This window comes from Melospiza melodia, chromosome 15, assembly GCF_035770615.1.
Source record: "Melospiza melodia melodia isolate bMelMel2 chromosome 15, bMelMel2.pri, whole genome shotgun sequence".
Classification (NCBI taxonomy): domain Eukaryota; kingdom Metazoa; phylum Chordata; class Aves; order Passeriformes; family Passerellidae; genus Melospiza; species Melospiza melodia.
Genome location: NC_086208.1, coordinates 7,054,312 through 7,081,458, shown reverse-complemented (window position 1 = coordinate 7,081,458; position 27,147 = coordinate 7,054,312). Strand labels below are relative to the sequence as shown.

The window sequence follows — 27,147 nt, the reverse complement described above, 5'->3', positions numbered from 1 at the left end:
CTGCACGGGTGTCCCCGGCTCAGGCAGCACCAGCTCGGATGCTGCCATCTGCTGCTGCATCAGCTCCGTGCTGCTCCACAGGGCAGCGCTTTCAGAACCACCTGAGGACACACTGGAGTTTGGATGCAGAGGTAGAGAAAGGTGAGTAAAAGCACACAGAAAAGCAGTCAAGGATGAAAACTGGGTGGTGGGGAGAACTGGAGGGTTAAGGGGTGAAGCTGGGGGTGGGTAAGTGCTGCAGAGAACACACATCAGGACCTAGCTGGAGGCTAGGAGGAACACTGATGGGATAACAAGTGGCACATTTCCCTAACCTTGTAAGGCTCTGCCCTCTTTAGGACAGATCCAAACCTGCACTGAGCAGCTACAATACATGCCAAAATAATCTACCAGAACTGGGCTGAGGTTCTAGTGTCAAGTGAAACAGCAGAAAATAGTCAGAAATCAACCAGAGAGTATAAAGTCTGTATCACATCTGATAAAAAATGTTCAAGACGCTGAAGGAATAAAGGTGTCACATTTTTTTCTAGGAGGTGCAGTTCTTTGAGATATTTGGCAACTTCAAGTCTTAAGATCATGGAAAATAATATTATGATACTCTACATTATAGCACCCATGCACTTTTAAGCTAAACACACAGGAAATATATAGTAACTCAGTGCTTCACTTCCCTGTTCTGCCTTGTAAGGAGCCACTGGACCAAAGCAGATTTCATTAAATGTTCTGCATTTATTCTGCCTCATTGCTCTTTTGTAAACAGGGAAGTTCACTAGAGAGCAAGGCATTTAGTCCAAAAAAGACCATTGTGAGTGAATATGCAAATTCAACACACACCACCAAGGTAAGACTCCTCATTAGCCACTGAAATGTCTCAGAAGTTAAGGGCTTTTGTGTACAGGGTACAGTACAGCATTCTCCCAAGCATTTGCTCTCTTTACAACTTCCCCTTGAAAAAGTCTTTGACAACTAATAGTAGCACGGTTTAAACCCTAATCAAGGTCAGAGAGAAATTTGCAACTATATATTGGTTCCTTACTTTGTGGTTTATCTTTTTGCCTTTTTTTTTTGATCAGGATGATAGAAACAGTTTATTAATTCTTACAAGGAATTATTTCTTAAAAAAAAGTAACATAGGAAAGGTAATGATTAATCCATTCTATAAGAAAAAAAGAAGAAATCTGATTGCAAACTTGCTGGTATTATCTAACCAGTATAAATAGAAGTGCACTTAGAGAAGGCATAGAATGACAAACCCATGATGAATTGTTAGGGCATGTTGAGTTGGTTCTGTCAATGCCTGCAGTCAGATGATTTCACTGGCTGTACAAGATGAAATCTCATATTTCAATGTTTAAGTAAAAGTGTCAAAGTTCAGCTGGAGCAGGGACGAATACAGAACAAATTTTGTGTGTATTTGTAACTAGGGCACCAGAGCAATAGAGGAAGCCAAAATGAGCCGGAAAAACAAAAGGAGTTTAAAGGAGAAATTTTCCTTGAAGAACAGCCTGGTTAAAGAAGCCCTCTCAGAGTTCCTGGGAACTTTTATACTGATAGTAAGTGTCAGCTGCTTTCTTTTCTTCCTACTAATCTAATGTTGGACAGTGCTTGTGAGGGGACATGTACATTTTCCTTGTACTGTGCCAGCAGCGAGGTTACAGCCTGAGCATGCACAGCCCGAACGAATTGCTCCTCTGACGGTAAGTTTGTAATTCCCTTCTTCACCCCATGTAATTATCATTGCCTATAAAAACCAGATTGTTTTATGTACTACAATTGTCTGATTGGCATTAGATTTCATCTACGAGTGGAATTTCAGTGAAGGAGTAAGCTCTGAACAATCCAGAGAAGCACAATGAATGTTGTTAATACTTTCCTGTTTTTTAAAATCTCAGCAGTTCATTTTATGCACAGATTCTGTTTACATTAACAGACATATTGTACTGCATGTTTAGAAAATTTTAGTTGGGTTGTTTTCCTGTGTAATATAGGAATTTAGCTTTATGATTTGTAGTGAATTTATTGGGAATTGCATTGCCAAACATTCAGAGATTTTTGAAGTTTAAAATTTTTTGTTTGTTTTTAACTCCATAACATAAATTACATATATATTGCTTGGTCCTATAGTACTGCTACAACTTAGATAAATAACCTAAATTTCCCATTTTTTTTAACCCCAGATTTTTATTTTTATTTCTTTACCTAATTTCTTGCGCAGTTTTTCTGTGCATTTTGCACTGGGACTGTGACTCACCAGGGGAGAGAGCAGGCTGTGTAGCAGTGCTAGAAGCCAAGCAACTAGACTATTTATGCCAAGCTTTCTTTCTTTCCTTCTCCTTTTTGTCTGGACAAAGTCTTGCTTATTGCTAAATATTTCATCATAGTGAAAAAGGAAAAAAAAGTAGCAGGCACAGTACTGTCATAGGTTTTATAACTGTAACTATATTAGCTAAATTTCAAGTAAGTCATCTAAAAATTCCAGTAGCTCATAAAATACTGGAAATTATGGTCTTTACTACAGTTCAGCCAACTGAAGTGCACCGGCACTAAAATAACATTATTCTCAAATTTAATACCATCCATAAGACGTTATTACAGTAAGGAGCACATTTAGAAGCAAGGAGCACAGAGCACTTTACAAACATTAATGAATTAAATGTCACAACACCCTGGTAAGGAGGGGAAATGTCATTATCTTAATTTTGTATATTAGCAAACCTGATTACAGGAGCCTGCACAGGAAGCCTGTGGCAGAACTCTGAATATAACCCACATCACCTGACTTCCAGTACTCTGTGCTCGCCACAAGATCCTCCCCCTCCTTCCATTAATAAAATTAGGCAAGAGAAGAAAACATATTAAAGTGCAGATTAGACAGCAAATGCTATTATTTAATATTATGCTGCACAAGGCTAGACAGGAAATGCAAACCCAGATCCTATTTCCTAGTATATTCACCATATGAGTGTAGTAGAAAATGGTAGAAAGTGTAGAAAGCTACAAAATTGTTGTTGACAATCTGAGTTTCTCATTTCTCTTACCCTTTCTAGTTCCAGTCTTGGTTTGAAGAAGAAAGAGCCTCACCTGGATTAAACTGCAGTTATCTCAGTGCTTTCATACCTCAGCTTATGTTTAGACTGCACAAGTTAGCAGCAGTACCAAGTGTTTATTGTTAAGAAACACTGCCTTTTCTGCTGTTGTCTTAAGCTGCACAGGGGGAGTTTAGGTTACACATCAGGAAGAAATTCTTCAATGAAAGAGTGATTGGGCACTAGAATCACCTGCCCAGGGAGGTGGTGGAGTCACCATCCCTGCAGGTGTCTAAAAAAAGACTGCACATGGCACTCAGTGCCATGGTTTAGTTGTTGATGTGTTGGTAGTTGATAGGTTAGACTTGATGATCTCAAAGGTCTTTTACAATCTCGTTTGTTCAGTGATTCTATTTATTGCTGTTGCTTTAAAACTGTCAGCTAGTATTCACCTAAAGCACAGATAAATATTAAACCCTTAATTTAAATTGGAGCTAATGGAAGAGGCATCCTGGTGAATCAGAGGACAGAAATCCTTGGAAAACAGCATGTACGCAGAAGTTCTAGTACTAGGATAGTGTAAGAACTGTGTGTTGAAGCTGTTACAAAGGAGAGGAGAGTTCAGGGCCTACAGCACAGTTGAATCATGTCTTTGCTGAAAGCCACCTCAGGTTGCTGCGATGGGGTTTAGAAACTGTGGAGAGCACCTGTGCCAGGGAGAAAGGCTGAGCCAGCATTTCTGTTAGCCACAGGCTCTGTCTGGAAGCCAATGCTAACTGACCACACCCAAATCTGGGACTCACTGCTGGGAGTTAGCCGGGTGAAATTCTGCCCCTCCAAATAAGCTATTTCTAAATTTTCTAGAGAATAACATCAGAGGCCGCGTACTAATAGGAGCCTAAGCTACCATCTTTGGTAACTCTCAGTTTTGCAACATTGTTTTCCAAACAGGAAATCTAGAAAGTGGAATAACTCACCAGAGAAAAACCCAGCCTTCACCTCAGGGTGTGGCCTGCAATGTCGGACAGATTTCACACAACAAGCCTTGAGAAAGGCACTGGGCACAGAGTTTGGATAAAATCTCCTGGTCAGCCCTACTTAGCATGCTGCACTTTGCCTTGCAGCATGGACTCAGAGCACGTAGACAAAATTCTTTCCAGGTGAAAATTAAGTAGAAGGTGAGCTCCAGAATCACAGGAAATGTGCTGACCATCAATGGATGCTCAGTCCAGTGAATCAGACTGGAGATGCTCCATATAATTCCTCCTGAGAGATCCACAGGTTCTCAGGTGCTTACATTATACAACTTGATAACACAGCCCATGTGAGCCATGCTCTCTGCTTAGCAAAGCACCCAATTTTGGTAAGAAACATGAAACTCCAGGAGCCTGGAAGCATCCTGAGCTGGGAGAACACCTGCCTGTTTGCACCATGGTGGCTGAGAGCCCAGCCTCAGACAGTCTCAGCCTTCTGCAGCTGAAACTGGCTCCAAGGTCTCCCTTGAGGAAGAGCTCTCTGGCGAGCTTTTAGTTCTCAATCATGTTTCCTGGGTCAGTACATTTCCTCTTGGGACTTCTGTGAGTTAATCTGGGGGACAACACCTGTGGGCTAGCACAGAAGAGTCAGGAAGCCATGCTGCAGCAGATAGATGGTTTATGTGGCTTTTAGTGAGTCTGCATGGAACTCACCTATCCAACTGCCTCTCTGCTTTTAATCATGCTCCTCTCCATACTTCCTCTTTGGAACTTGACTGCATTGCTCTCAACCAAAATGGGATTTTCTCTGACTTATGCCATTAAGTATATCTGAATTGAAACAGTTCCAAAAGGAGATGCCAAATAGGCCATGTGGCTTCCTTTAGCAGCTACTACTCACCTAACACAGTTTCTATTTCATTTTCACTCTCAAGAGCATCTTACTGAACAGAGTTTCCCAGAAAGGAGCTGCACAGGAGCCAGGATCTCCAGAGGCCAGAGCAGCATTCACTTCCTTGCTGAGACAAAACACAGGCTTCCATTTAGCATATAAATACAAGAGGGAAGTATACATGCTCCTAATAGATAGTTTTATATATCTATTCCTATAATCCTGGTCTCCAGCTGGAGGTGGGGAGCCTCTTGCAACTCCCATTGAAGCAAATGTTTGTGTGTGCTTAGAGGATTCAAGACACAAGCATGAACTGAATACATGACAGCCCTGAAATAGCTCAGCTAATGAGGAAAGCTATTTATCATCAAAATGTTTTAGTTTTGTTTTCATATTCTGACCACTTCATTATTCAAGTTATTGCTCCTGCTCTGTTGCAGAGTTGCTTCAGAAAAGTCTTCAAGATTGGCATTACACAGATTTGCTCAGTCCATAAGATTAAAATTTAAACCAATTTTCTATATCTACTTTTTGTGGTCCTACATTCCAGTGCACGTTAATTACAATACCGCAGGGTAACATATATCCCTTATTCTAAACATGCATTAGAATTCTCACTACATGATGTTATTACATGACAGCAAACATAGCTTTTGATCCTTTGCTCCTTAAATAAGTGTTTAACATTTAACACAAAACCACTACTTAGACATTTTAAACAAAGATAAATTCCCAAGTCCTAAATTTTTGTGAAATGGAGAATTTTTTTTTGTATAGGATGAAATTACAGCAAGTTTTGTCTAAGGTAAAAAATTAAATATCAGCACTTTCTAACAGCTGCCTTGTTTGCCATCAGTAGTGAATTTCCTGGAGTACATAACCTTGCATAATTAGCTCTTAGTGAACTTAAGTTTGTCAAAGCTAGATAAGAGGGTATTAAAACTTATTTATAATTGGTATTTTGATCTGTCACTCAGCTTTTAAAATATTACACAATGCTACAAATACCATGAGCCCTAGCAGTGTTTGCACTTTGAAGAGCAGCTCTTATGTCAGAGATTCATACATCTGGGTCTCTAGCAGCAAAAATATAGTACAACCAAAAAATAATAAATGCCATCGTGAATCTAATGTTATATAGTTGCATATACTTGATGGCATTACATTTTGCTAATGATTCTGGTGAAGACATACAAACTCTATTTAATACAAACTGTATTAAATCAGCATTGCAAACAGAAGACAAAGTGGTAACAAAGACCCTTAGTTGTACTGAGGTTAAGGAGGTGTTCTTGCATACTGTTGTTATTTTCATCATCGTATTATTACCAGTTTTTTTTTCTAGACAGCCTTTCTCTTTTAGAAGTCATTCTTTAATTCAGCTGAATATTAAGCAGTGTGAAAAATTTGAAAGGAAGGTTAGCTAATTATTCTTTTACCCCAGAATATTTATGACAGCAAAACATTCTGAAAAACCATGGGAATCTTTTGTTTTCCATCCAAACTTAGGCTTCCCAGTATATGACATTACAAACTTTTAGGTGACTCAGACGTTGTGTTACATGAAAACTTTGAAGAAAATTATCTTCATTTCTGCAATGTCAGCCCCAGCACATAACTCAACACTCACTGTTTAAGGTTTCAGTAAGCTGAACTTAATTTCCCAAAACCTTTTTCTGTGGATACCCTTCTCCCCAGAAAGTTTCATCTATAGGGCTGAAGCATAGGCACCTCTGCCTGAGACTTATAGCAGACTTGCATCTTTCCAACATTCAACTGTGAGTGCAAAACTTGAATTTATGTTTTACAGACATAAATTTACAAGGTGTTGTTTCAAAAGTTTCACCAAATAAAAGAAAGGTAATAAAAGTAATAACTTTTTAAAGCTGTCACAAACAGTTGGAGAACAGAATAAAAGACAATAAATGTAGTTTGTGCTATGCAGTGAGTTTATATCTTTGTGATCTCAACAGTTCAGTAAACCATTCTAGTTGCAAGTGAATTCTAGGGAGCTCTCCAATCCATGGTCCAGTTTAAAGGCAAATGTGACTCAGTTCCTCTAACCCATTCCTCACACGTTTCTTTACTATTAAAAGCATTCATCTTCCTCTTTTTTTTTTTTCCAACAGCAAACAGCTTTGCTTTTAATTACTCCTAAGCACGTACCTCTAACCATGAGGGCCCAGCAGAGATCCACCCCGCTGTTTCTGCAGCCAAAGGAAGGAGCAAAAGAAAAGGGACATGCACCCTTTACACTCCAGGGACAGGACAGAAATCCTCCTTTCTCAGAGTCTGCAATGCCCACTCTTGCACACTTTCTCAATGCTACAGAACACAGAGAGTTGGTGCAGAGACTAAATATATTTTAGGAGTTTAGAAAGATTTAAAGCTTTTCACTTGGGGTAGGAAGCAAAGCATCATAGCTCAAGAATAATTGAATAAGGTGGGAGGGAAGCAGCACCTGAACAGATTCTTTTTCTCTTCAAGGCTGCTAGGTAAGATGTTGTTCCTTTGCCTGGCCTTTTCTTTCTCGCCCCGATACAACAGGCAGTGTTTCACTCCTGAAAGTTTGTGTCTGAATATTACATTTCATTTTCTTTCCTGAATTTCTAAAAATTAGTAAGAAAATAAAAACAGTCTTCAGTAAAGAAACTGACTCAAACCAGTTGCCCTCTATAATTCAGGAAAGAAAAGCATTTAGCATTTCAGGATTGAGTGTGCAATATTAATCATAACAAAATATGAGAAAATGCAGACTTTTGCATTCTCTCTAGGTGATTTCAAACTTTTATTTGTCTCCTATTTCATATGCAAAAGCAATAATAAAATTTAAAAGCATCATTTTATATAACACAGCATAGTCTGTCCCTCAATATTTTCACTATTTTTTTCCCCACAAAGCAATTTGAACCTTATATTTATATGTTTTTAAAACTTTATATACACAAATCATCCAAAGTTTTATTAAATTTACAATCATGTCTCCAAGTAGTAATGTCTCTTTCTGTCACTAGAAAATGGTTTCAAAATGGCAATAATTTTAAGGCTTATGTCTATACTATTTAATTCACTAAATGTAAGGGCTTGGGGGTTTTTGCACCCCTTATTTATGAGATAGCAAGTCTGAAAAAAAATTAAAATCCATCTGAACCCAAGAGGATATTGGTTGTTTCCCAGAAGAACATCAGAACGGATACAGTGAATTTTTATTGCTCTAAACTTGATTAAATCATAACGTACAGAAATCCTCCCCACCTCACCAAAACATTTCATTAATGATAAAATAAGAGCTGTGACTAGTAAGCTTGACTGGTAAGCTGTATTTTTTATCTCACCTTTAAAAGTTTAAATACTCTCTGATTTAACAAAATATAGCAAATAATAAACATTAAATTGGATGAGGACTGGTCTTTCCTGAAAGGGGTTTTCCTGTAACTTGAATTCTTGCAGAGCTAATGCCCTGAATTTTAGAAAATCTAACATGTCTCTGTTTTTGTTGCTTTTAGCATTACTGTCCCTGGTGAAAGAATACTTAGGAACCCTGTCTGAATTAAGATCCTATGGATTACACAGCAAAAATACATCTCTATGTGGAAAAAGTTTCTAATATTATAAAACATCTTATTATGAAATTCAATAGGTAAATTCTTAAGCAGACTTGCTTTGTAAATGAAGGGATGGAAATGAAAGTGAGTTCTAAAACACACTCCCTTAGGAAGATACGACCAAATTAGCACACCTCAAACTGAAAAGCTTATTTACTACTTTTATAAGTAGCTAATCCTATTTGGAAATATTAATGTTGAGTAGGGGAACTGCACAAGACTACAGTACACCATGAAGAATGCTGTGAAGTTTTCATAGGCACAGATCCCTACCTGCAAATACAGCCACTATTTTTCTAGCATTTCATGATTGAAAGTGCACAGTTTATGATTAATTTTTTTTTTTTTTACCTGCTGACTGTATTACTTATAGCACATTGAATTCCTGAACTCAGGCACAGCATCATCAGCTGTGCAACCACTGAGGCCACCCTGTGCCTGCAGGGACACCTGTGGAACCCCCTGCAGGTGTGTCACCACAGCTGGAGCTGGGGATGAACAGAGTCCAGCACAGCTCATTCCATCCACACTGCTCAAAACTCAGCTGCCTCTTTAATGTGACAGTCAGAGGGTCTGCCTATAAATGCACACCACTCCTAGGACTGGGTGATAAGAAGGGGGCTTTTTTATATAAGCATTCTTTAAGATGTCTAAAACTTTACTGGCCATGTAGAAAAATAGATTCCCTAAAATTTTGGTTTCAGATCTTGCAGAAAGCCTATTAACACTGAAAAATGCTGTTACAAACATTTGGAAAAATCCTGAAAATAGTAAGATGGAGGCAAAATTATCTTTAGTCTCTCTGATGTGAGACAAAGTCCTGCAAGCTTCCAGACAGTAACAGGACCTTAGACTCATTGAAGGCCAGTTGTTTTCCTTTCCTAACATTAGCCTTGTTATCCAAGACAAAGAGAATGATCTAATGGCCTATGAAGCAAGTTTTTTTTTGGTAGAGAAGGTTCAGACAGCTATTCCACACCCAAGCGTGTTCTTCAGGGCAGTAATGATTTTATGAACAAAAAAAAGTCAGTGCTGAAAGTACTCCAGTAATTTTAAGCAGATCAGGCTATAGACAACTGCTAAGAGGAAAATCTGGCAACATAAGATAGACAAGATAAGATAAAGAGATCTGGCTGTAATCTATGTAAATTAAACTCCCATTTACCCATGTGCTTCAATCAATGAGTGATGTGGGTGCAACTGATGGCTGAGCTTGGCCTAAAATCTTAGAATATTTAATTACAACTCAGTGATCTAGATGGTCTTAACTCAGTCAAACAAAGACTTCCAAGGTATTACATTGCTATTTGTGTAATTACATGATTGGGTGATAGTTTCCAGTTGCACCAACCTAACTACAGTAGGTATGAGGCAACTTTTCTCTCTCCTTCTTAAAAGGTCAGCAAATGGAGAGAGTATTACAGTGACACAGCTCAGACCTGCAGGCTCAGCTCCAGTTTTCCCATCCCTGGATGGGCACACGCTGACTGTGCCTGCAGCAGCATTTAGTCATTGTACATGAGCAGGTCCCCTGAGTGCAGCCGTGTTGCAGCTGGCTCACATGTCTTCTCTGTAGAAGAGAGACTGGTTAGCACAGAAATGGAGCATCTGTGGTTGTGTATGTCCCTAAGATGTGCAGAGTAGGAGCTACAATGCAAGAGGACTGCACAGCTGTTCTGTGTGGCTCTCCTCAGTTCTGGTGATAAAGGAAGGGAAGCCACAGCCTCCTTCTGTTATTTCCTTCTCTTTTCTTGTGAATTTGTAGTTGATATACATAGATGTTGCTATCTCCTATCCTCCTATAACCATCTCCTCTACCCCTGTTCTCTTTTTCATCATCCTTACAGAAAGAGAGAATGTTTTCAAAAGAATGGCCTTTGAGTCTGCAAAACTTTGCCTGTGCCATTTCAGAACACAAGTGCACACTCTACTTGTAGATTGAGCTGGCTGCCTGTATTCAACTTGCATCCCAGTATGTGCAGGGGCCCAGAGCAGCCTACTGAGCTTGCTCTTCATCTGAGTCATATCTTCCCCAAAATCTTGCTTGGTGCAGTTTCTGGAATACTCCCTTTAAGAAATCTGGAAAGTGATGACTAGAGTATGTTAATTCCACCTCCTGTACATTCTTATGAATTCCAGCATACCCATTCTTTCCATATTAAACATAAAAACACATTAGGAATTGTCTCATATGAAGTTTAAAAAAAGATGCCATTTCAGCTGTGACCAACCCCACTGTGTTTTATTGTTTTATTTCAGTTTGCTGTCTGTCTGTGCATTTGTGCTGATCACGTGCAGTGCAGGTGAGAGCAGGGCTAACGCAGGCGTGCCTCATCTCTTGCACAGCAGCTGACTGGAGCCTGCACTGTGTCCTGGAGCTTTTAATTACAGTCCAATAAACTGTAGCTATCTAACACCACCCCACCCTTACATAACCCAAGCTGCAACACTCTGGCACCAGTGAGTGTTTTGTTTGCTTACATGATTATGACCTCAGGCAAGAGCTGCACCTGGGCATATGACACAGTCTTGGGGCACTTAGAAATGCCATCTGCATCCAAAAGCTGGTTAAGAGAATAATTTTATGGAGAGCTTTTCTGTCACATTTTGGCATTAGCTAAAACCCTTGGGGAAATAATGGAAACAAAAGGATGATTTTCCTGTTTAAATTGCATCTATTCGAGCAGGACTTGCTTGTTAAACCTTGATCACCAAATCATTTTGGTACAGTCTATTTCTAAGGCAAGACAGATTTTCCCATTACTTTGCAGTTTCTGAATTCAGTTGCCTTGCAACTGAAAATAAGCAATAAGGTTGCTCAACATATATCTACTCACGTCCCAGAAACTGTATGAGTCACATCACTTAGTGCTGCAGAGAAGCAAAAATTTTCAGACTATAAAAATTATTTGAGAGCTTCCATTGGCTGCTTGTGCAGCAGAGCACATAGGCATATATATTTAAAAAGCAGATTTTCAAAGACATAGAAATGGATCAGCTAGTCTATCTCAAACTACAAGGTTTTTGTCCCTTTGAATATCTTTCCTGTCATCTTTAATAGACTCTAAATATATGCTTGAAGGTAAGCAGAGGCTTTTGAACTGAATAAACATCATCTTAAGCAAATATTTAAACCTGTTACTGAACTTTATTCTGAGGAGAACCAACAAAAATCCCAAACTAGTTTAAATCCATTTAGAATTCTTCAATGTGAATTATTTAGACATCTCTACTTCAGTTAATTGTTCAAGCTGCAGAGTCAGTGAAATATTTTGCCAGAGCAATATATGATATAAAGTCAGCATAACAATAACACACAATGTAAATACCAGAAAGTTGTCTCAATCCCTATTTTCAGCACTAAACATTAAAATATTTTTGAACTATCTTTCATAACTTTTACAGTAAATTTTTCATCACTTATCACATCAGTGTGGAACTAAGAACTTACCTCAGAGAATTAATTTTACTTTCAGATGCAGAGTTTTGTTGAAGGGGCAATGCAATCTTGTTGGGCTTCAAGTTCTGATGAGTATTCCCTCATTGTGTCTGAGAAGAGTTTTCTGTGTGGGGAGAGGTCCTTATTAGCAGACATTCTTCCCTGTGACAGAGATGAGAAAAATAAAAAGCAAAAGTGTGTTGCAGCAAAGGTACACATGACAAATTCTAGCACTGTTTCAGTACTCAACAGCATTTGCAGCTATACCAGGAGAGCAGAAGTCACAAGCAGTAACATTTGACAGACACAGCTGTGATTTGACACCTGTCTTTCCAAACACAGGCTCTGGGCTGCGGGTGTGTGGGCCAGGCCGTGCTGAGCCGTGGAGTGCATGGAGGGCCCATGACGGTGTCGGTGGGTTTTGCCATGGCAGTCACCATAGCAGTGTACGTGTCCGGGGGCGTTTCTGGTAAGTCACTTTTTACTTCTATAGCATTTATTGCTACAGTGCTAAGGCTCCCTTGTTAAAGGGCTTCCACTTCATGGTATAAATAATCAGAAGTTAGCAACAGTAAGCACCATTACAGCAGAATCCGCACCAGGGTTTTGCAAGAAAATCTTGTGTGTCCTTATTTCCTTCTATTCTTTGTGTTTGAAAAAATATCCCACCAAATTCTGATCTCAACTACACTGTGAAAATCTTGGCAGACCTCTGGCTTTTAAGGAAAGTGTTCTATGCAAACCAGAAATCTGCTTGGTGTTGCTTTGAAAATCCTGTCAATGGAGATGACCCTGGGCAGAACAGGCACTGTGTTAAAAGAAATAACCACAAAGAGCAATCCAGCAGTCACCAGACAAAATGGTGGCCAGCTACACAGAAAGCAGAATGACCCTCTAATGGGTATAATGAACAGGATTCACCTTACAGAGTGCAATTTATTTCTTCATGTCCTATGACAGGCAATAGCAAGTCTGCTCCTGATTATCACAGAGGCACCAGATCATAGAAAGCAGAAACATCAGAAAGATTCAGAACCAGAGATACATTCAATGACACTGTCAGTATCCTTTCCCCCTTATTTCAGCTTTAACACTTGCTCAAGCTGATTGGTCAGGAATCTCTCTTTAGCTGGGGTAACTAACCAGTGTCCACAGGTGCCATATTGGAGGCTGCCTTGTCTCCTTGTTCCACCATTCAATTTGGCCAAACTAAGATTGGAAACATTAGTATAAATGCTTTTAACAATTGCAGTCTTCCTTTAAAATAGAAAATGATGGGTTGTAAGAACAATGCTAAGCACGAAAATACACAATACTTTATTTTGTATGCAGAGTTTATATTGGCCTTTAAAGCACATGGTGCCCTTGTACTCCAGGTCTCATAAAGGCATTTCTTACCCTTCATAAGAGGGTCAAGTTGGTCTGGACAAATTTCTCTAGGTGTAATTAGGACATTAGAAATAGTTGCTGTAACAGAAATTACAATGGCCATTTCTCTTCTCTTTACAAATTCTTTTACAGAGGCATCATGCAGAAGGTTTCCATTAGAAAGTGCTCCAGGTTCTACAAAACAGGCAGTCTTGTCACTGTCATTGACACAAACCAGAACTGTTCCTTAATATCACACAAAATTAATTCAGCAGCACATTCCTATTATCTGAACAACTTTTAACTACAGCTCTTGGTTTACATGGAGGCAGCTAAACTCATCTAATGCAGATTCATGAAAACAAACCTGTGAAGACCTGTCCTACATTTGCACCTTTAAGGGATATTCATCTCCATCATTATGTAGAAAATTAGAGTTCAATCCCAGCAGGGCAGAGCAGTTGCAGATGTTGCAGTATTGTGCTTCCTGTGCTTTTCCCACGACAAAGGATTCTGCATGCAGTGCATTTTCTCTGTGAAAAAATAGGAACAGATATTTCAACAGGCTGTTATTATCCAACACACAATTACTAGTGGACGCTTCAGAATGCAAGTTCCTAGATAGAATTTTTTTGCAATTTCTGTGGCTCTTGAGTCAAATTTTCATGTTTAGGTACTGCTAAAATATTTTTCATCAGTTCTTTATGTAATTCTAAATTAACGCTAACAATATATATTATCTGGATGCTTAGTGAATTTCAGCTTTTTATTTAGGAAAATTCCCCTTTTTAATTTTCCTCAATATCTAGATACTTTCCCCTATTTTATCCAACTTAGCATTTCAGAGTGATGACTGTGATCACTGCAACCACAAAAGAAGGAGGAACACAGTGTCCAAAGTGAACTTTTTGTTTTAAACCAGTGGCACAGAAACCAAGCATCTTGTAACTCCCCTATGTCAGCATGAGAGCCTTCAATTAGACTTTATCTTTCCATATTAAATGTTAATTAGGTCTCTGTAATATTACTATAACTTGTCCTGGCCATCATAGTCACCCTGTATTATATACAGGTGGGGAAATAAAATCAGGTGTTGAAAGAAAGGAAAATTATTAATTCCAGCCAGAGTAAGGAACAAAAGACAACAATTAATCAAAATTCCCATGAAGGGCTGTTAAATTAGGTGCCATCCATCTATTTGCTCTGTGCTGAAGAATTTGAAACACAGTGAGGAATTCAGCTTTTAATTCAAGACTGGCACTACTAGGTCAGCATTTGGAAATGCTACAAAGAAGGTTTTATCCAGCTTTTTATCTGTGTTTGTCAGTTCATTATGTATCAAAGGTGCCTGGATTTCATAAGATAATGACTCACTGACCTGAAGTGCAAACAAACACAAACTGTACACAGAAGCCCTTTCTCCATCACTAATCTTTGATAGATAAAGGACATGCTCTTTCAGTTATTTTACCAAAGACAAAGGCCAATTTTTTTTTTCTGATATTCCTACAGACCAAAATGAGACCTTATCTGGAAGATAAGCAAAGGCTCCTATGTCTTTACAAAATTTGGGGCTTTATTACAAAGAAGTACCTATTCATTTATTTGGCAATTTGTGTTTCTTAAGTAGCAACCATGTATCTGTAAGCAATGAAATTTTCCAAGAGCATACAACACCTTTTTTGTTGACTAAAGATGTTGAGGGAAGAGACCCTATGACATAATATATTTTAGAAACTAAAATTGTCATGAAGAATTCCAATGTTACTGAAATCTTTTTTCATGCATAAGTTCAGATGTAGCTACTACTGAATTAAAAAAGGAAGGAAGTTTCACAGGAAACTGAACTTTGTTTCAGCACAGCTACTTTATCAGTTTCCTTATCATGGACCTTTCTGGAAAGCACAAGAACCAGATAGAAACACAGTGAAGGACTATGCACTGCTGTCCTCAGGTGCCATCCAGGCACAGCTCACCAACAGCCAACATGAAACTGGACAGCCCTAACATTATTTGATTTTGTCTTATGAAAACTGAGTTCCTAAGTAACCCCAGGTTGTAGACAGGGACACAAACATGACTTAAATCCAGGGCACTCCAGAACTGTCTCAAGGTACAAGCTCAAGCCAGTAACAGTCCTTATCCTAATATGTGCTTGGGATACTAAAGGAATGTTTTTCTGCCCCAGTTCTCCCCTGAAAATAAAGTCAAAGGCCTCGAGGAGAGGGAATATGTGCAGAATAAGGGACCCTCCCATCCCAGCCTATGGGGCAGGTTACTATTTTTCTGGAAAAGTTCTCTATAAGTTACATACTGCAGGACAGCAGTCTGATAAAGAGCACAGTCCACATGCATCAAGAGTAAGGATGGATCTTAGTGGCTTTTGCTCTTCCTCCTCTGATTTAATCCAACTTGTTTCATTTTAATTGCAGTCACCATTTAACTGCAAAATAACATCTAGAAAACCATGTACTGTTCTGGTGTTCAAAAGTGCCCACATTTTTACAAATCCTTCACCTATTCTCATGTATCTGAGTCATCCACATGACTTAATTTTTGATTTATTTTTCAGGTGGTCACATAAACCCAGCTGTTTCATTAGCCATGTGCGTGACTGGAAGATTAAAATGGACCAAATTACCAATTTACATATTAGCACAATTCCTGGGAGCATTCGTTGGAGCAGCGGCTGTCTTTGGGATTTATTACAGTGAGTACACCTTAGACATGTTCACAGGACAAACTAGAGGTCAGGCAGTCTCTAAGGCCCCAATTTTTCAATGAATGTCAGGCAGGCAGAGGACTCTTGTTCACACAGGGCTAATGGCAGGAATGAAGCAAAAGCTACAAAAAGAAGAAAGGAAAGAGCATAAAGAGTTTGAAGGAAAAAACAATGGCTTGAACATTCCAGGTACCCTACAAATTTACTGAAACACTTAATACTCCAGGAAATGTTCTGATATTTAGAAAAATTATTCATGGGAAATCAGATACTCTGAGATCATGTATTTCTCAGTAAGGATTTTAAATTACTTAATAGCCAGGATATAGGGCTATCCATCTTCCAGGCAAATTAGAAACATTAAAGACCTGCTACAAGTGCCTGTAGGCAAAAATCACCAACATTGTTCATTGAGGGTACAGGATATGAGATCAAGTCCCTCCTGACCAAAGCTCAGACCACCCTTGAGAGGTGACTCTCCAAGGCAATGAACTCCAGGTACAGTGATAAACAGATCACATATTTGACAGGGAAAAAGCAAAACTTCCCCCTATCCTTGAGGCACAGGGGGTTTTTACACAGTGTGCCAGCAAAGGAAAAAACAGTAACTGCCTGACTGAATCCACTCAGTTGGATCACTTGTGCTTTAACCCCCTGCTCCAAAACTCTGCTTCCACTGGCCCAGCCCATCTCCTCCAACATCTCTCTCCTGTGGGCACTATGTCTGCAGACCATGCGGGGTATAGGTGCAGCAGGAAGGACAAAAATGGAAATGCTCCTTGCATGCCAGCTCAGTGCTCAGTATCCACAGTAATCCCAAAGAGGAAAATCTTTAGGAACAGTGAGAACTGTTTTGGGAAAAGTTGTTTACTTTTTTTAAGGTTAGTGTTAGAATTTGGATACTGGAATGCTAGAACAGGATTTTCATCTGAATCTGTTCTCCTCAAGCCTGACAGTGAGAATTATGGCTGTGGCCATGATGCAGCAGTGTCAACAGGTACATAGGGTTGACAGGGGAGAAACTGTGCTCTGCCACAAGGGCAGCAGTAGGGAAGGGAGCCAAAGTAGGAAGCTTAGGTCTAGGTTAGGGACATATTCCTCATATTCAGGAGTGCTGGATTTTCTCATATCCCTATCTCTGCTCAAGTCCTCCTCTTGCCTCAATTAATTTCCAAATCTCTTCTGTAGTTTTTACTTCCTACAACTTGTAGGAATTTCATACTCTTTGAGGTGCACTGAAAAGTAGTCACTGGTAGAAAAACAGACATAGGAGATCATCCCTTTTTTCCTCCCATAATAGTTAAATGCCACAGAATTATCTGACACTTCAAATGAGAGCCTGATCTAAGCAAACAACTGAAATTCTCTGCACTCATGTTGTGGCTTTAAGCAAAGCTAGAATAAACAGAAAAAAGGAGAAATAGATTTATCTTCTAGGTTCAGGAGGGGCTTATCACCCTCACCACAACTTCCATAGGAGATGGGGAGCTATTTCTTTATTCACAAATATCATCTCATCACCAGATCCATTAATAAAATAATGGATTAGAGTTTGTTACTCATGTCTGTTTATGAAGATTTGAGTATCCCATTTAATATCTTCCTAATTCTAAAACTGCACCATTGTCAAATGGAATAGCAGTCATTCCTCCTGACTGGGAATCCACAACTGCACAATCAGGATGCTGTTCATTTCTTGGGTCATCAGAAAAAATGTAGCACATCTTGCAGATAACACATCTGTACTCAGAATCAGAAAATGCTCCTTGGCACTGAGCTTGGAGCTATGAGCAGGGGAAAACCGGCTCCATTTGGAAATCTGTGGCACATGAAACAAGTACTTCAAGGCACAGGAGGAGAAATGAGACAGGAGGGTATGAGGGTATGAGGAGTACATCACCTCAAATCCAATAATGGGGCTCCTAGGAAAAAGCCATCAGAGAATCACCTAATGGTTTGGGTTGGAAGGGACCTTAGATCAGTTTCAGTTGAGAATGTGACCTATCACATAGATTCCAGTCCTAGAAAACCTAGAAAAGTTCATGGAGAAGTGCAAGCAGTTGCTGGGTTTTTTCCACAGATGCCTTTATGGAGTACAGCGATGGAAAACTTGAAGTCACAGGACCAAATGCAACAGCACAGATCTTTGCAACATATCCAGCTCCCTATCTGTCCCTTGTAAATGGATTTGCAGATCAGGTAAGTGCACTTGCTATCTTAATTCTACAAATTAAATGTAAAAAAACCTGTAAGCCAAGCAGTGAAAAACCACATAGATCTAAAAAGTGTGCCAAACCTCACCATTTCAGCCAGATATTCCCTTGTACAATAGAATGAGAATGCAATGCTGTTTGCAGGGGGTTACATTTTAGTAATATTTTACAAGCAAAATAATTCCAAGTTGTTCTTTCTCATACATCATCTTAATTGTTGCACTCAAAATGTCTTTAAAGCAATATATGTAAGAGGTTTTGCTCAGCATAAATCAATGTTTCTCCATAAATCTCAGCAGTCATGGCCACTTGCATCAAAATCCAGCCCATTTTGTGGACCTATTATTCCTTAAATAATGCTTAAGCAGACAGTTTAACATACCCTGAACAACTGAGTTTTCTGCCTCCACAAGCCTCCTCTCTAACCTTCTTTTGTAGAGATAGATTTGTAGTATTGATTTTTCAAATGAATGAATCTGAAAAATCCTCAACTTCATTTCTAAGCTTTGTCCTTTAATTCCACTTGTGCAACAGCAAAAAATGAAGTTTCATATCTTTTACATATTCCTAATCAACTTACCCACCTTCTTCAGGAATACATGAAATAAATACTGAATGAGTAAGGTATGAAAAACAAGAGACGGCCTGAACACAGAAATTCATTACGTAAAAGATTGTGCAATCTGGCTTCAAAAAAATCTAAACAATGTTTTGAAGTTTTGTAAGAAAGACAGTTCTGATCTTTGCATCAGTCAACAGATTTTTCCCTATGATATTTTTTACCCATGCATGCTTCAAAACAAGCTTAAAAGCAGATGAAAACCAAATAATTTTTAAACCCCTCAAACTTAAGCATCTTCAAATCAGTATAGAAATTGAATGTTTTGACATCGCTGAAGCTTTTGTCTGTTTTCCTATCAAGTTAATTATTAGCAAAATCAACATTGACAAAACATTTTATTTAAGCAGAGCTGTACTTGCATTGAAGTAATTCCAAGAAAATTTCCTTCATCAGCTCAATTAGCATATGTAGTACAGAGTTCATGGTACAGTTATACATGCAACCCTAATTTTAGCTGCTCAGTTTTGACTTGACAGATTTCACTTTTTCTTCTGATGTTTTACAACACCTGGATAAAGAGATGCTTATCTAGTCTAAATTTTCAGCATAAACTACAGTCACATAAAACACTTCTATATCAATGGAACTGTTTGCATTGCTATAGCAGCAGAACTACCAAAAATTGAGTCAATAAAAGTGTAAAATTGACAGGAAAAAAAAAGTGGAAACAAACATTAGACCTCACACAGGAAATGCCTTTTAAATCCTCTTGTTGTTGCAGACTTTTTTTCCAAATTTCCTCAGCACATTTCTTGTCTTTGTCTTTCAGCTCAGATATCAAAACTTCTCATTACTGTGAAGTAAAAAAGCACTGAGTTCCAAATTTTGCTATTGTATATAGTGGGATAAAACTAAATACCAGCTCTAAGCCACTCCAATCCACAAAGCTGCCATAGCCCCTCTTTTCATTATTGGAAAGAATCTACATGTATTTATTCAATATTCTTTTCTTTGCCTTGGTCAGGTGATGTCAACAGCTGTTCTTCTTCTGGCTATATTTGCTATGTTTGACACCAAAAATAAGAGTGTTCCCAAGGGCCTGGAGCCAATTGCAGTAGGACTTCTTATAATTGTTCTTACTTGCTCCTTGGGAATGAACAGTGGCTGTGCCATGAACCCAGCCAGGGATCTTGGCCCAAGGCTCTTCACAGCCGTTGCAGGATGGGGGATGGAAGTATTCACGTAAGTATGCCTGGAGATGAAGTCAAATGCTCCTGGCTAAAAATGTTTCTAGGAAAGTAAGATCCTGATTCAACATGGTACCAAGTCATACTTTATATACATACAGGTAATTCTTTGCATACTAGAAGCAGCTATTCATGCACTTTAAGCCAGATATCCTCTAGGAACTGGGCTTTAAAAAGGATTTCCTGCTCCTAGGGCAAATCAAACATGCATAATCTCTAATATCAATCATTGTTTCAAGAAGACCTTTCCCAAAATATTAGAGCTTCTAAGAGGTCACTGAAAATATGAGTGCTTTCTTCTTGTGTCCTGCAGCTTTCAGGGGGGGAAAATCAGGAGAGAATTAAGTGGAAATATTTATTGGGTGCTGTAAAAAACAGAGACATATCAGATTGATTTAGCCTATGATTACTTCTGAGTTACTGCAGAAATATACAGCAATCTAAAAGCCTGACTTCCTGGCTGGGAGTAAAGGAGTGAATGGAAAAGCTCCCTTCATTTTCCCACATTTCAGAGCCCTCCCAATCCCCATGTGCACACACACACACTCTTGGCTGGCCTAATGCACAGCTAATTAGCTGCACATCAAATCCACATCTTACACGTAGCCAGAGTAAGAGGCACTCTGGGGTATCTAAGCAAGAGTAATCTGTCACCAGGAAGCAGATCTTTTGGTTTATTTTTGTATTGTTTGTTTTCCCAGTTATTTACAAGTAGGAATCCCCAGTAGTACTGTAGGCCACTGGAGAGCTCTGGTTAGCAGAGATTTTATTTTAGTAAGAAATAAAAGAAGCACAAATAATCTCTATTTATTCAGTATGATTTCTATTTACACAAATCATGTACCTTATTTGAGGAAAGCTGTAGCAAAGCTTTTCTCATACAAAAAAAAGCCATGCATGGCATAGCTGAAACAGGCACACAGCACAGAGCCAAGGCTGGATGTAGCCCAGCTCTGGTGAGAGATCAGCTCATTGGTCTGCCTACAGCCAAACTTTTCCTCCCCAGTAGCTCTTACCACTGCACCATGGCACTGCATTTTTTTAAAAACAAGGACACACAGAGCAACATCCCACATTCAGGATTCTCCTCTCTCACACCTGTGTAATCACAAGTAGTTGTTGGCTGTGGTATTGGCCATGGTGTCAGTCTATAATTGGTAATGTATTATGAAGTTGGCCATCACATTCCTGAAAGTTGGAAGCTTGATTGTATTGTGATCTAGTCACAGAATACCAGTGACCTCTCCTTCTCTCTGAAAGTATGGTCATATTCATTTACATGAAAAAAATGACAAGAAAACTTCACATCTACACCAGCATAGACTCCCTCCTAGTATAGTTTAAGGTTTTATATAAGAGAGGGAATGCAGTTCCACTGGAAAGACCTGGTTAAGAAACTTTAAAATGTGAACATAAAAAATAAGATTCAAGATCTCTGATCCTTGCCAGAATAAACTTACAGCAATATAAGTGATGCAAAAAAAATGAGGAAGAAGTCTTCTTCCCTGCCTTCAGTTAAAAGGCTACCACTATAACCAAGTCCAAGGGAATGATACAACAGGAATATGTTCTTATTTATTTACTGCACAGATCCAGGTGAGACTTAGGAAGAACCTGAGCCTTATTAGGCAGCTGGAAGAGCCACGGGAAAAGCCTGAATGATTGTAGTTAGGATCCTAAATTGCCTGATTGCTCTGCTGTACCTGAGCAACTCAAAGTGATGCAGCAACAGCTGACAAATAAACTTTGGATATCTTCATTTAAATGGAATTCACAACCTTGAGGCAGGTGTTTAAGCTCTGCAGTAAAGACATGTCCAGGAACAGGGAGCTGAGCATGAAACTTCCACAGGGACATGAGGGGAGTGCTGCACAAACCAAGCAGTAGGAAATACTCAGGAGACACTGAATGGGGGAGGATGGAAGCATCTCCCAAGGCAATTGAGTCCATGTCAGTGAACTTCCAAGCATTGCCTACAGAACAGCTGGGGACCACCAGAAACCTTCACTTTGGAATAGATCAGATAAATAATGGCAAGACTTTCTACACTGTTCCCAAGCAAATACTCTAAACATTGAGATAATTACCTCACAATAGAGAAAACCCCTCTTCCCTTTGAAGGAATACATGCTTGAAGGTATAGTAAATGCTGGTTTTATGATGCTCTCAGGCAGGGAACTGGACTGGAGGGGAGCCCTTCTGCTGGACCATGGAATTGTCCAGATGACAGGACTGCACTTGAGCTGGGATTTTCTAAATGCTTCTTTTAGTACATTTTGCACAAAGACAGCTAAAGGAGCATTTCCCCCAAAGCCAAGCCCGAAGACACAAGCTGTGGTGTGGTTTCCCTAGCCCATGCAAATAGCTTGTTTTGGTTAAAGGCTCCCCTCAGAAAACCAGGAGTCTTCCCTAAGCATACGCTTAATATGATAGTAAACTTTAGAAAAGTTTGGGGAGCAAAGTATTGTCTGTAGTGAGAAAACAGCCAGAGCGTTGATTCCAAACACCAGACTGGATTTTGACAAGCAAAACCGAGCCTGAAACCGCAATAAGAGAGAGAGGTGGGGCTCTCCAGAGCAGTATTTGGTAGCAGCATTCGAAGGCAGCCCGGGCTAGCCCAGCGCGGTTCGGCGCGGTAACGCTGACACCTCGTGGCCGCCGGCACCGGGGACACGGCGGCAGCGCCGAACTGAACTGCACCGCGGGAAGGGCCAGGAGGCCAGTCTCCTGTCTGCACCGGCATTTGGGCGCCAAAGCGGCTCTGAAACATTTAACATTCTTCCCGGGGTGCAGCCCTGCAGCCTGGATTACCTCACGAATTCCCTTTCCTGGGGTGCAGCCCTGCAGCCCGCATTACCTCACGAACAGCGGTATCTCCCTTTCTCGCAGCCGGCTAGTGAAAGGTGGGCCCAAGTTGCCAATCCCTGTAGCTTAGACACTGTCCTTTCCCGGGAATTCCCGCAGCCAAGCTCAGCTCTGCCGGCCAGGCCCCTCCTGCCTCCTCCCCACACACGCAGCACCTGCCGATGGCAGAGGCGGCGCTGGGTGCCCTCCTAAAGAAAAGCTGTGTGGGCACAGCCAGAGGCTGAGGGCACTGAGGGGCCTTTGGCCATCTGTGCTTGTCACAGCGAGTTCCTGCTCCTGTGCCAATGGCAGAGCACTGAGTGCCACAGAAACCCCTGCTCGGCTGGGTCCGGACTGACCTCACTGCAGCTCTGGCAGCAGCCTCTCTCTTCAAAGGCTTCACAGCCAGCATCAGCACAGGCTGTCCCGCACGCAGCTGACTGCAGCTGCTGCAGACACAGACCGTGATCTGGAGAAGGTCACCCAGGAGCTGACAAGGCCAGTTCATGGCACAGGCTGAGAGAACCCTGCCAAGAAACACCTTCACTACACACCCTCGTATAAACACATCGCGCAGAAGAATACGTGCAAGTACTTGATAAAGCTTTTGTTCTGCTGATTGATTCAATAAAACATTAGTCCGTGCTTGTTCCAGAAATTCAAGTGCTCAACAACCATCCATGATTCAAAACCAAACAGATTTATAAACTCAGTAAAACAACATCAGAAGTTACTTTATATCCTCAGGGCAAAACAGAAATAATTCCAAAGGTAAAACATACACATGCAAGACATTTCTGAACAAGGAGTAATAGTATAATCAACAGGGCAACAATATTCTCCCAGTTCTATTCTTGCATTGTGACAAACACAAGTTCACTTCCGCATAAAGCTCTACAACTGAGTGCTGAATAATTATCCTGAGAGTTTAAAAGTTTTCCTGCAGCTTCCTGTAAAGTTCCTCTTGCAGATTAATTTGTCCCTTTGTATTTCTGGGAGAAAAAAAAATTCTCCATTTTCAATATGCATGAAATTGAGGTAGATGGATTTTTATTGGAGACTCACATATTCAATTAATACAGCATGTTATCAAATCAAAACATCTTAATGCATCAGTACAGTTAAGAGACACTGTGCTGACATAGATACTCAGTTATTTACTGTCTGAAAGTGGACCTCTAGGAAAAGGAGAGCAATTCTGCCAGCCCAATATTCCTGCATTAAAAGTTTGTTATTTATTGTTTTATACAGTTCAGTGATGGAAGTCTTACTTTAAATATGCCTGTAAAACTACACATATAAAATGAAATCTTAGTAATTGTGCAAATGTAAACATTTCAGTGGAATCAGCATGCTGGACTTTCTTAGTGAAAACAAAAGTTCTAAGATAAAGTTTTAGGTGTATAAAACTTCTAAGCATTTATTTGCCTCTTGCAAGGACACCAGATTTTAAACATAGAGATAAGATACTACATCATGAAATATAAATCTTGACCACTCCAGTCAAGGATAATCAGCTTTAAAGTCACTCTGTTTTATTACATTGCTTAAGGTAAATTTACTCAAAATTCAGTTTAATTTTTTACATTTGGCAAGAGGAAGATAGTATAATACTATGTCAGGTGTGAACTTGGCTTATTTCATGCAGATGAAATAAGCCACTTTTGTAACATCCTGAAAACCTATTCACAAGCATCTGGGGACAGCACAAGTGAAGATTGCTGGACAATAAATACGTGCCCTTTCATTTCCCTGCAAGTCAGTGAAACGTGCTTTTCACAAGGCAGAAATCAACCTCTGGCCCCAAATAGACATGCAGTAAAAAGGCCTTATTTTCTAAAATACAGCAAGTACAACACACAGACCAACCTGTCTGGTGCTTGTTATTTAGCATTTCAATCAGAACCAGCCTGGGTAGGGTGGGTGTCACCCATTTACAGAAACGTGAGACAAAATAGAAATGCCTACAGTATAGCAAGTGGCATACCACTGGATGTCTTCAGTGACTAATTCACAGAAAGGTGTTCACCACAGTAACAAATAGCACTAATTCTTGTTCTTTTTGTCTTCCAGGGCTGGTAATAATTGGTGGTGGGTTCCTGTAGTTGCGCCTCTGCTGGGAGGTGTGCTTGGAGCAATGACCTATGTCATTTTTATTGAAATTCATCACTCAGATCCTCAGCCAGGAGAAGAAAATGATGTGCACACTAAATATGAATTGACCAATATGGCATAAGAAGAGAAGAATTTTCTATCATTGTGTTGTGCAGTTTTTATGCAAATGGTTGTTTGGACCACTGTATGAAAGCCATTTGTCTCAATTAGAAATTCACCTTTCAAAACAGACATTCTGTACAGAAGTTCACAACTGAAGTCTTTCCATGAAACATTGGGCTGATCATATTCAAAACTGGTATCTTGAGTATGGAAAGGCTAAATTGTCCTTTCCATATGGCTTTTAGGTCAAGTTATCCTAGATACAATTGTGGTGAGATGATGCACTGGTCTGTTACTTCAACTCATATGATCTTAATCATGCTGTCTAATGAACTGAAAATAGTTGAGATTGATAAAAAACTGCATGCATAGCTAGTTAATGAGTTCAATGCTGAATTAATGTGCAAGAGCATCATTCACTTCTTAAGAGAGTGGCTTGTCTAAACATTTAAAACAATTCTCAAATTGGCTAAATGCCAATTGAAACAGTTTTAAATAACTTTTTAGTAAAGTTTATGAAGCCACTACTGATCAGCTAGAAATCAACTCCTCAGTGATTAGGTTTAGTAATTCACAATATGATCACAAAAGATAAAAACTGCTTGTTGTAAGATCAGCACCAGGAGACAAAGGGTAACTTCTGCACAGGGTCTTCATAGCATTAATGCTTAGTTATTTTTAGATTATTTACTTGGCCTTTATGCTACCCAATATTAAAAGCCTTATGTAGAATACTAATCTGCATCTCTTCCGCTGTGTGTTCTGGATACAATTCATTCCTGTGGAGATGGCCCAGCAAGGGGCTGATGCTGTGCAGAGGTCAGCACAAAGCCTAGGTCTGTATAAGCTTTAAAGTGTCCTGCTGCTGCTGGTTTATATAGGTGGATTTCATCTGCATTGTGGGACCAATTTTTAATGTGGGAGCAGTAATTAAAATTAGAACCTGGTCTCAGTGCTAGTCCTAAATCTGAATTCCGCAAGGAAGGTCAGATCCACATCAGAGCTCTGATGTGTGGTTATCTCTCACTAAAGAGAAACTGTTGCACATATACCCCTTCCTAAATATCCAGCCTTGAAAATGAAATTATTTCTGCTTAATCACTGTGAATGGAATGTATTCAGTTAAAGCAAAGTTTATTTCTACTATGTATACATCTGTCCATGCTTGGTGGTGGTGATCATGAATAAAGAGACATCTGATTCAGCAATGCTCCTGAGCTACTTTCATGGCTAAACTTCAGAGCACCATTCAATTCACTCATTTCAGGGTGCTCTTCCCTTTGGATTCCTAGAACTCTCTCAAATTCCACACTGCATTCCTGATTTCACCCTCTGTGCTCCCACTAACAGGCTGTGCACTTCCATGCAGTATGTGCAGAAGATGTTACAAAATGGCATGGTCAGAACCTGCCTCAGCATTTGGAGCAATCAGGCCTTTGTCACTGCTTGTCTTGATCCCACTCCCTGGGATGCCATGCCAAATTCATGGCAGCAAAAGGAACAAAAATAGCACATGAAGCAAAGCTCTGCTTGCTGCAGCTCCAAGTCAGATCTTGCAGCATAGTTGGGTGACTATAATTCAAATTTTAATCATGTTTTTAAGAAAACTTACATAACTGTAATGAACTCAGGCTGCCCAGAGACATCAGCCCTTTGCAAAATGCTCATTTAATTCAGTCTCTCTGTTGTGGGTTAAATTCTGCCATATCCATGCACATTTGATCCATGCATCCTTGTATCACTGGCTAGAGAGTCTTGGGAACAAGAAGGGAGAGCTTACAGAAACAGTTCTCAGTCTGAGCAAAGAATCTGAAATACAATGTGAAAATTAGTCCTAATTTTAAACCTTTTCTTGGTAGCAGAGACAAGCTAGATCCTCTGTCCTGTGTATTGATAAACTGCACCACATAAGGCAGGATGGGGTGCAAATGCAGTTGCAGACTGATCCTTTGGTTTACCCCTCCCCTGCAGTGAGTGCTCTCTCTCCCCCCTTGGCCACCCCTGGGCAGGAGCACTCCCAGGTGGCTCCTATGTCTGC

At 39.8% G+C, this 27,147-nt stretch overlaps 1 protein-coding gene across 5 annotated transcripts; it reads left to right on the top strand.

Annotated features, from left to right (window-relative positions):
- Positions 1–30: 30 nt before the first annotated feature.
- Positions 31–26,313, top strand: AQP9 (aquaporin 9). Of its 5 annotated transcripts, XM_063169591.1 has the most exons (8): positions 73–141; positions 761–841; positions 1,425–1,553; positions 12,279–12,405; positions 15,877–16,014; positions 18,107–18,225; positions 19,826–20,043; positions 24,966–26,313. In XM_063169591.1, the coding sequence occupies exons 3-8, from the start codon at positions 1,452–1,454 to the stop codon at positions 25,126–25,128; spliced, it is 867 nt and encodes a 288-aa protein (XP_063025661.1). In that variant the 5' UTR covers positions 73–141; positions 761–841; positions 1,425–1,451; the 3' UTR covers positions 25,129–26,313. The 5 variants fall into 5 exon arrangements, with proteins under 5 accessions (XP_063025664.1, XP_063025661.1, XP_063025663.1 ...); XM_063169594.1 differs by lacking the exon at positions 761–841 and having other exon boundaries at positions 31–141; XM_063169593.1 differs by lacking the exons at positions 73–141; positions 761–841 and adding an exon at positions 878–998.
- Positions 26,314–27,147: the final 834 nt, after the last annotated feature.

What these genes read in the sequence shown, in the direction of transcription:
- AQP9 (XM_063169594.1), top strand. Translation starts at nt 1,452, where the DNA reads ATGAGCCGGAAAAACAAAAGGAGTTTAAAGGAGAAATTTTCCTTGAAG. An exon ending in TGGGAACTTTTATACTGATA is followed by an intron (nt 1,554 to 12,278) that starts GTAAGTGTCAGC and finishes TTCCAAACACAG; the next exon opens with GCTCTGGGCTGCGGGTGTGT. An exon ending in TGTCTTTGGGATTTATTACA is followed by an intron (nt 16,015 to 18,106) that starts GTGAGTACACCT and finishes TTTTTTCCACAG; the next exon opens with ATGCCTTTATGGAGTACAGC.